Source organism: Bison bison, unplaced genomic scaffold, assembly GCF_000754665.1.
Source record: "Bison bison bison isolate TAMUID 2011002044 unplaced genomic scaffold, Bison_UMD1.0 scf7180017864492, whole genome shotgun sequence".
Lineage (NCBI taxonomy): Eukaryota > Metazoa > Chordata > Mammalia > Artiodactyla > Bovidae > Bison > Bison bison.
Genome location: NW_011495051.1, coordinates 3037127 through 3047447, shown reverse-complemented (window position 1 = coordinate 3047447; position 10321 = coordinate 3037127). Strand labels below are relative to the sequence as shown.

General features: G+C 57.2%; 1 protein-coding gene across 1 annotated transcript in view; it reads right to left on the bottom strand.

The window, feature by feature from the left end:
• PIAS4 (protein inhibitor of activated STAT, 4) overlaps positions 1-10321 on the bottom strand; it is a 23911-nt gene that overhangs the window by 8694 nt on the left and 4896 nt on the right. Inside the window, exon 2 of the mRNA XM_010828133.1 lies at positions 9711-10137. Within this exon, the coding sequence (XP_010826435.1) occupies positions 9711-10137 (427 nt within the window). The remainder of the gene's footprint in view (positions 1-9710; positions 10138-10321) is intronic.

The window sequence follows — 10321 nt, the reverse complement described above, 5'->3', positions numbered from 1 at the left end:
CTTTAAAAAAAAAAATGAACTCATGATTCCATCAGATGTTTAAGGAAGAAATCATATGAACTACATATAAACTCTTCCAGGGAATTCCCTGGTGGCCTAGTGGTTATGATTCCAGGCTTTCATTACCGGGGCCAGGGTTCAATCCCTGGTTGGGGAACTGAGATTCCACAAGCCTCTCAGCAAGGACATAAATAAAACAGACAAACTCTTTCAGAAAGTAGAGGAGGAAGGACACTTCTTGACTCATTTTAATGAGGCCAACATAACCCTGCTTCCAAAACCTGACAGAACTGCATGAAGAAGGGGAAAACACAGTTGACCATCTCTCATGAATGTAAAATATCTTTAACAAAACATGAGCAAACAGCCAGGCCCCCTGGGATCTGGCCCAGGAATGCAAGGTTCGTTTAAAAACCTCTACACAGGGACCTTCCCGATGGTCCATTGGTTGAGGCTCTGCACTTCCACTGCAGGGGGGCTCAGGTCTGGTCCCTGGTCAGGGCACTAAGATCTGGCATGCCACTCAAGGCGTGGCTAATAAATACACAAACAGATGAAACCTACGAAACTTCTACTTACAACGGCTAAAATGACAAGGCCAGCCATTCCAAGTGCTGCCAAGGATGTGGAGCAACCAGAACTCTCTGCTGAGGTAACAGGGAACATAGTTGTAACATGGAACAACCATCCTGGAAAACTGTTAGCCAATGGCTAATAAATACACCTGGCCCTGTAACCAGCAACCCACTGTTAAAGGTATTTCCCAAATAAGCAGAAGTAAGTCTACAAAAAGACTTGTGCAAGAATGCCTGGCTAATCTATTCCGGTGGCTCTGAACTGGAAGCAACCCGAGTGACCAGCAATAGAAGAACACGTGGACAAGCTGTGGTCGCTCATACAATAAAACCTGTAATCCATTCATCGACATGAACGGACGTGAAGCCGTACAGCTGAAACAAAGAAGGCAGATGCGGAGATGGCCATGCTGTGTGTGTTACGTCACCTTCCTGAAGAGGCAAAACTAATCCACGGTGACAGAACTCAGAACGGAGGCGGCCTCTGGGGGCTGTGGGGCGGTGGGGCGACTCAGCAGTGATGGAAATGTTCTGTGTTTGGTGGCACTGGGGTTACTCAGCACATGCCTCTGCTACAACTCAAATGACAAGCTAAGTATCTGTGGATTTCACTGTATGGGAACCGGATTTTAAAGTTTAAAAATTTAAAACTACCCTGAGGAGTGGTGATCATTCTGTGATGAATCAAAACATGAAGTCACTTTATACCAGAAGCTCGTATCAGGTTATTGCATGTCAATCATATCTCAATTTAAACATAAATTTGAAGAAGCAAGAAAAAAAAAAACCACCCCTCAAAACCAAAAACAAACCAAACAATCCTCTACACTGAGAAGTCATCTGACTGCAGACTGGAAGGGACTGAAAAGTTTGATTAAAAACTGATGAGGCTGGAACTTCCCTAGCAGTCCAGTGGTTAGGGCTCTGCACTTCCACTGCAGAGGGGCCTGGGTTCAATTCCCGATCCAGGAGCTGGGATCCCACAAGTTGTGTGGCAAGGCCAAAAAACACCAACACCACGGACAAGCTGAGGAGGCTATGGCTGGTAGAAGTGACAACCTCCAGGGAGGGCAAGCTAGCACTGTCTACCAAAATGACTAACATCTCAGAAGCAGCCACTGCAGGTGGCGCATACACAGGGGGACCAAGGACCACTGTCAGACGGGATGCGGAACGGTTTTTAGCAGCAACAGACGGTAAGGACCTAAACGCCCGCCTGTGTGCTGTGGCCCCACGTGGAGGAACACTAAAACCTATGAATACGGTAGGTCCCATCAGGTGGCTCTCTGTGCTCCGACAAAAGGCCAACCCCCAGGACAGCTTAAGTGGGAAGAGCAGGTGCAGAGCAGCGTGCAGCTCAGGCTGCCAGGTGCGGAAACAAACTCGAGGAGGGGGTCTGCGCTACAGCTGCCCCTGGGGAGGGGGCGCCAGAACTGGCTTTGACCACAGCCTTGGCAACAAGCCTTGGGGAGGCAAGGTGTCGGCTCTCTTCCCACAGCAAACCCTTTAGGACACTGGTGGGCAGACTGTCTCTAGAAGGAGCTGGAGTATAAATATTATCGGCTTCACGAGCCACACGTCCCCACTCTGCCCCGTAATGCAAAAGCCTCAGCACACACCCGGAGCAGGAGCCCACCCCTGCTTCAGAACCTTCTGAATTCCAAAATTTAAAAAGCAAACAATGTGAATGTTAAAGCTGCTGGGGCCCAGAAGCCAGACCTTGTGGGGCCGAGGGATCCCACCACAGCTTCACTGAGCCCAAGCCCCGTTCCCACTCAAGCTTGGGCACCCCTTATGCCCGAGACCACCAGGACTGGACCGTTACTGGGGGTGTTCAGTGAGCAGTAAGCTGCCAGCTCCTGTCTGCATGGAGGGCTGGTCCCTCTGGAGTCCCTGCTGGGCACCTGAGAAGGCTGCCTAATTGGAGGGCTGGGCTGAGCAGGCTACCTGCAGATGCGCCCAGACCTGCCCGAAGAGCCTGGGGCAATTATTTATGGGGTGGGGGGAGGAGCCTCAAAGCACCTGAGTTGGGCTGCGAGGCAGAGTTGGGGGTCAAACACACTCCCCCAACCCCACAGAATCTCCTGGAAGGCAAGGGAAGGGCCCGCCCACCGGCCAGCCACAGAGCAGAAATGGAGAGAAAGGTCACTGGCGGCTGGGTCCTGAGTCCATGCAGCAGGGGCAGGTGGCGCTTTCCAGAGCCGTCAGCCCAGACTGGCTGACTCTTACTCCAGGAAGCCAAGTGGCCAGGAGAGGCCAGTTGCCACCTAGGCTGGGACACAGCACACGCTGCACCGCTGGGAGAGGGCGGGTGTCCCCCAAACCCAGGCCTCTGCCGTCCACCTCCAGGGGTGGCCCCACCCTTCCAGTTGTTCAAGGCCAAGATTCCATGACTCTCACCCCCACCTTCGATCTTGGCTCCTCTTTTTTTTTTTATATATATATATTTTTTGATCTTGGCTCCTCTTGACCAATTCTGTTGGCACAGGCTTCCAAAGGCACCCTTTTCCCACCGGGGCTCATCTGATCAACGTGCAGACCCCTCCTGGCTCCCCCCAGCTCAGGGGTCAGGGGCAGTGATAGCGGCAGTGATGGGGGCAGGGCTCTGTCCCCAGCCCTGGTGGCCCTGATTCCACCGCAGCCACCCTAGCTTCCTCCTCCTGCTCGCCACCTGCCAAGAACATCCCGCCTTGGGGCCTCTGCACGCGTGCCATCCCCTCTTCCAGAACACTCCTCCCCCGACAATCTACACAGCTCTGATGTCTTTTAAGTCTGTGCAAATGCCACTGGGACGAAAGCCTTCCCCAGTGGCTTTATTTAAAATCTGCAACCCCCACCCCACCCCAGCCCACCAGCAGCTCCGGCAACCCCCACTTCCCTCCCAGCTTCCTTTTTCTCCAAAACCTCTGTCCTGAGAATTAGCACTGTTTCCCCATGTCTTCGGTTCACTGTGGACACTGAACCAAAAGTACCTCTGCTGTCACCCATGCCGCACAGCCGGGGGTGGGGGAGGCCCTGCCAGGTGGTGTGGGGGCTTGGAGGAGGTACACGCCCTCCCAGCCCCAAGCACACCCACAGGCCTCAGAGCCTCTCCGGGACTAAAGGGAGAACCCTGCCCCAGGGTTCACGGCAGGCGGAGCAAGTGAACCAGGGAAACCTCCCCTGGGACCCTGACAGAGAGCCAGGCAGCCCTGCAAAGCACCGCCAGCAAAGCATATGTAATGGTCTCAGCAGGTACTCGAGGTATACTGGGAGGGTGGAGGTAGTGGCTACGGGTAGACCAGCAGCAGGGGCACGCTGCACAGAGAGAAGACAGCAGCAGCAGGAGCAAGCACCTGGCTGCTTTGCTGTTAACCTGCCTTTTCTCAGATAAATATATATTTTTACAAAAGTTTAAACAGAAAGAGACTTCAAGAAGTCAATTGGCTGGGACTTCCCTGGTGGTTCAGTGGCTAAGCTCCCAATGCAGGGAGCCAGAGTTCGATCCCCAGTTGGAGCACTAGATCCCACATGCTGGAACTAAAGATCCATTGTGCTGTATCCCTGGGATTTCCCAGGCCAGAATACTGGAGTGGGCTGCCATTCCCTTCTCCAGGAGATCTTCCCAAACCAGGGTTCAAATCCCGGTCTCCTGCATTGCAAGCAGATTCTGTACTGTCTGACCCACAAGAGAAGTCCTGAGACTCGGCAGAACCAGATAAATAAATAAATAAATATTTATATATATTTATTATATATATAAAATATATATATTTCATATATAAAAAAGAATTCAATTGGCTATGACTGGTCATCCTCCTACTTCCATCTTTGGCTGGTAGGCCCCTGCCCCTGGGCTCCCAAGGACGCTCCTCCCAGCCAAGGCCTGTCCCCAGTGGTAACAGGATGGCAGGTGCAGTCACAGAGGAGGTAAAAGAGGTGCTCAGGACTGGGAGCAGAGCAGGGGGTTCACAATGGAGGGGGGCAGGTGGGTACAACAAGCCCCAATTAGGGGCTCTGGGCTCAAACCCCAGCTCCTCCACCTGGGGTGAGCACCCCTGACTTCCTGCTGGTGGGATTAGCAGAGGAATGAATGCAAAAGCGGGGGCTCACCATTCTCCCTGCAGCCTGTGGTTGCTTCTCAGCTCCAAGCCTTTGCTCACACTGCTTGCACCCACTCTGACCCGTGGATGTGGTGGGGACAAGCCAGCCCCAGGCCTCGGAGGATGAGAGAGTGATGAGGAAGAGAGGGAGGTGAGCTTTAGATCAGGCTGTGCAGCAGGGAGGACCATGTTGGGAACAGCATGTGCAAAGGCCCCAGGGCAGGACCTGCTGGAGATGGGGAGCAAGTGAGGGCAAGGAGGGGATCTGCAGACAAGCCAGCAGATCAGGAGAGTGCTTGGAGTAGAGGAGGAATGGGATCAGCCTGCTGTCTAAAAGCTTCCTCTGGGTGTAGCGGCAGGGCGGCGGAGGTGGTGCGGGGGTGGGGGTGGGGTGCGTTAGTATGTGGAGAAAACAGGAGGGAGGAGGGATGTTGGGCAGGTAGAAACCAGGGCTGTGCAGAAAGTTGGGAGGTGAGGGGATCATGGGCAATGGAGGTGAGCCTCCTCCGGCAGGACTGATGCCTGTGGGCAGGAGGCCTTGTGAGGAAAACCACCTCCACCCAAGGAGCCCTTCACAGGCCGTGTTGGGCGCTCCCCAGGGCAACCACGTGCTGCAGAGCTGGCGGAGACCCTCCCACCACCACAGAGAAGGAAGGCCAAGGCAGCCCAGGGGCTCAGGCCACCTGCCCCTGGAGCTGGGACACAGGACACAGGATGCCTTCTAACCATCCAGGCTCCCATGGCATGGGGTGGCCAAGAAGGCCACGGAGGGCCTGTGGGCGGGGTGGGTCCCACACCAGGCTGTGGGGCAGCAGGCAGGTGACTCTGTCTCTCTGCACCTTAGGGGTATTTTCTGCCTCAGAGCAGAGGTAAAATACAGCCCAGAAAAGCTGGGAAGCCCTCAGGACACGTCAGCCGGTCCCCCCACACCCCACAAGGCACCCACGTCCAAGCCGCTCTCCTGCCCCTGGCCTGCGCCACACCGTGCTCCGGTCACAACGGCCTCCATTCACGAGCTCTCTCACCACTGGGCCTCCACCTGGATCACACCCACCCACCTGCTTATGTCCAGCTTAACTACTACTTATCTCTCAGGTCTGAGTGGGATTGTGACCTCCTCCAGGAAGCCTTCCTGACTGCTGCTGCTGCTAAGTCACTTCAGTCGTGTCCGACTCTGTGTGACCCGAGATGGCAGCCCACCAGGCTCTGCCGTCCCTGGGATTCTCCAGGAAAGAACACTGGAGTGGGTTGCCATTGCCTTCTCCATTGTGTGAAAGTGAAAAGTGAAAGTGAAGTCGCTCAGTCTCGTCCGACTCGTAGCGACCCCATGGACTGCAGCCTACCAGGCTCCTCCATCCATGGGATTTTCCAGGCAAGAGTACTGGAGTGGGGTGCCATTGCCTTCTCCTGACTGCTACCTCCCAACAAATGCACAGTACAGGGCTCCTGGTACTAACAACCCCCACTGCTGCTCAGAGCGTTCCTTGCCAGTCAGGGACCCCACTGCCTTGCTTATCAGTTGGGCAATACCAGCCAAAGGGCTTAGACCTTGAATGAGGTACCTATGCAGGCTCTGCCCAATGGGGCGGGCGCTAGACTGGTGGCTCTCCACCAGAGTCAGCCGACCACCTCCTGGGGCACAAGGAGACCTGGGCAGGGCAGCTCGATCACCCGGCCAGGCCGCTTGAGTGGTCCCACCCAACAAGGCACTGCCCACAGGATGCTGGGAGCCCCAAGGGGCAGTGCAGGGACAGGTCGTGCCTCCTTCCTTCTGCCAGCGCATCTCATGACAGCACCTCCTCTCGCCCACACACCGTGGCCCTGAGGTCTGGCCCTCCCCAGTCAGCCTCTGCTCACTGACAGCCCAAGTGGCCAGGCCTGGGGGACCCTCAGGCCATCAGGGGGTTAAGACCCAAGCAACAGCACTGGAAGTAAGACTGCATTCCCGGCCCCCTGTAAGTGCCTCTGACTTGGATGCTTGGCCCTGACGGCTGGGCTCCCAGTCCTGAAATGAGGCCCGGAGTCCAGAGTGGCTCAGAGACGGTGCTTCCCCACAGGAGAGCAAGGCAGCCATGACGCAGGGAGGGCTCAGAGCAGGGAAGCTGGCCGAGCACAGGGCTCCAGGGGCCCGTCCTCAGGATGCTGTGTGACCTTGGGCTAGTCTCCTGACCTTTCTGGAAGCCATCCCCACCCCTGCGGAGTGGATCATCTGCCTCCTAAGGTCCTTCCAGCTCCGGGTCTGTGGCTCCATTATTCCCCTCCCCTCCCCCAACCCGAACATTCCTCTATGCGTGATTTATGTCTCCTGTCGGCCAGGCACGGGCTCCATCCCGGAGCCGGCCAGTGGCTGCTCTGGGAAACAGAACCAGGCTGTTTGGGCCTCCTTTCAGGTGGCAGGTCAGGACCTGGGGTGCAGGAGAAGGGGAAGCTAGCTTGAGCCTCCTGAGGGGGCTCCTGGGCTGTGCCAGACACAGAAGGCACTGTGGGGAGGCACCCAGAATGGCTGGTCCCAGAGCAGAGGGGGCCAGCTGGCTCAGGGCCGGTGTATGTGCTCACTCTATCAAGCCTTCCCGTAGGACCGTGGGCAGCCCCTGGGGGTCCTGGAGACTCGGGAAAAGGGTGCATCCTGGGGGAGGGGCAGGGGAATGGGTGGGAGCACAGGCAGGGTGGGGTTGGCCTCTTTGTTCTGAGCCGAGCCGAGTGGTTCCTGGTGCAGACAGGGGAGCAGACTCTCCCGGAGATCAGGTGACCGGGGTCCCCGGGGGCTCAGGGCAAAGTGATGCATTGTGGGCCGGGAGTGACTGCACATTTGCGTGCAGGAAGGAAGCCCACGGTCCAGGCCAGGGAAGGAGGCTGCCGCCCCGAGTTCAAAGTCACCTCCAGTCCTGGCCCTGGCCCCTACCAAGTGCCGAACCTGCTGCACAGCCTCCGGGTAAAAACCCAGCCTCCCTGTTGCAAAGATGGTGATTGAGTCCTTAAGAAAGAGTCTGAATTGTCAGCTCAGTCTTCAGAACAGCCAGCCAGCCAGGGCTGAGGCCCCACAGTCTACAGGGATCATGCTGGGGGTTGTTGGGGAATGAGTCCTGACATCAAGAGAGGCCAGGGTGGGGGGAGCAGAGACAGAGAAACTCAGGGAAGGGCCTTGGGTCCCCTGTGCTGTCACGTCACCTCCATGACAGGTGCGGCTGGGCCAACCTGCCCCCACCTGGGGGCTAGTGAGAAACACCTCCTGATGCCAGACAGAAGGCAGTGGAGGGCACAGCCCTGGGCTGCACTGCGGGCCTCAGACCCCAGGACCACCCATCAGTGGCACCTTTCTTTACCTCTGATCCGACCCCACCCTCCCCAAGTCCAAGGGTGGCCGGGAGAAGGAGAGAGGTAGCCGCCAGTCCTCCCCTCCCTTCCCACTCTCAACTAGGGCAGGACAGAGGGGCCAGCAGGTGGGGGCTGGAATTAAAGCCTGTGGGCAGAGAGGGGGCCCCCGCCGAACAAGGCAGGGTGCTGGGTCAGCAGAGTTGGGAGGGACTGAGCCACAAGGCCAGGGGCATGGTGGGTGGGGGCGTGGAGCGGCCACGATCTCTGGCACAGCGTGCTGGGACTGACTCGTGACCAGGGCCCACCATGTTGGGCTTCAGGACACACAGCACCAGGTTAGGCTAGGGTACCTGGAGGCCCCAAGCAAAGGGTGCTAGCAGGGAGCCTCTACAAGCATGATGGGCTCTGTCTGCATCCCCCACCCTGCAGGTCCTCAGAGATACACTGTGATTTGAGTGTGTGGGTGAGGGGGAAGAGGAGTGTGTGGGTGAATAGGAACACTCAGGGACCTGGGAAAACTGGAGGGACCACAAGCACCCCATTGCATTCTACTCGCTCTCTGGAGCCTTGGAGGCCCAGGAAGCTGTGGCTCAGGGGTGGGGGGCTCAGGGCAGCTTCTGAAGCTGAGTCCAAGCTGATACCCACTCCCAGCCCAGTCAACTGGCTGCATGGAAGCGGTGGGAGCCTATTCACATGCCACCCTATAGGCCTGACACACAGCGGGTCCTCAGTCAACAGAAGGGATAAAGAAAGGAGAACAAGGTTCTGCGACATCATCTCCACCACCTGTGGCTGCGCCCGCCTCTTGTAGACACACCTACCCACACCCTGATGGCCTGCCTGTGTGGACAGGTCTGATCCTGCTGACCAGGGTCACTCCTACAGGCTGCCTACTAGGAAACAGCCTTCTGCTAGCGGGGCAGGGATGGTGGGGCAATCAGGTTGAACCTCAGATCAAACCTCCAGCTCCTTTACCACCAGGACTAAGAGCAGAGCGGCCACCCCTCCAGGTGGCCCCCAGTGATCCCTGCCTCCCAGTGGTCCAGCCTGGCGAAGGCCCTGCCCACAGCACAGCAGAATTGGTCCATGTGACCAGTGGGATACGGCAGAAGCAAAAACATGCTACTTCCAAGCTGAGGTTGCAGGGGAGCCCTTGGCTTCCAGTGGGGTCACATGCTCACACGTGTGACCATGTTCACTTTCTCTCTCCCTTTCTGCAGCCCCCTCCCCCTGCCCCATCACAGTCAGGGGGAAAACAAGCCACCACTCCACACCATGCTGGGAGAACACTCAATCAGCCCACAGAGGCCCATGTGGCAAGAGCTGGTGTCTCCAGCCAACAGCTGGTATTTCGGTCCCATGAATAAGCATGCCACCCGTGCCCCAGTCAAGCCTTCAGATTAGGCAGCCCCTGGCAACAGCTGGACCATGACCCCCTGAGCGACCCGAAGCGAAAACAACCCAGCTAGGCCACTCCCAAGTTGTGACCTTCAGAAACTGAAGTGTCGGCTACTCCAAGCTGTTGGGATCTAAGGTAACTTGTTACACAGCTATAGCTCACTAATTCAAGGACCCAAGAGTGGGTCCCTGTGTCTTCTGGGAGGGGCAAGCCCCCCGCACGCAGCCCCTTAGCTCTTGATGCACCCCCAGAAAATGCTCCTGATTGGCCACTTGGTGGGCCTTGGATGCCGGGAGAACCTGGGAGGCGGGGCCACCCTGGGGTGGGGCAGGGACTCACCCAGCTCGGTAGGCTTTAGCAACTCATCCAACATGTTGAAGAAGGGCAGCTTCACCAGGCGCACTTCTGGCTTGAGAGTCTTGGCAGGGAACCGTCCAAGTCCGTTTAAGTACTTCCCGTAGAGCACGGGATAGTCAATGTTGGGGCCTGTGAGGGGAGTCCTGGGTACCGAGCTGGCCCGCTCATAGGTGGAGTGCATGGTCAGGGGGTCCAGGGGCCGGTGGGGTTGGGGTACAGGCTCTGAGCTCTTCTTGGCGTAGCGTGTCTCATAGAGCTCCTTGATTTTCTTGAACAGCTCGGGGCTACAGTCAAACTGGACCAGCTGGAGGGCCCGCGTGACAAGTTCATGTTTAAGTCCACTCTTACTCCGGCCGACAAAACCCAGGAGCATCTGAAGGTCGGAGACTCGGAAACTCATCACCATGTTCTGGGGAAGAGCAACCACAGACACACACACTCAGATGGAGATGCTGCCAGGGTGAGGGGCCACCCGGGCCAACTGGGAGGGTGGCAGGGAAGACCGAGCCCCCCAGCCTGGGCTCGGTCCCACCTCCATGCCTGCGCTCACCCTCCCCTGTGAGGCCCCGTCCCAGCTCAGCCCTGCTCCCCTC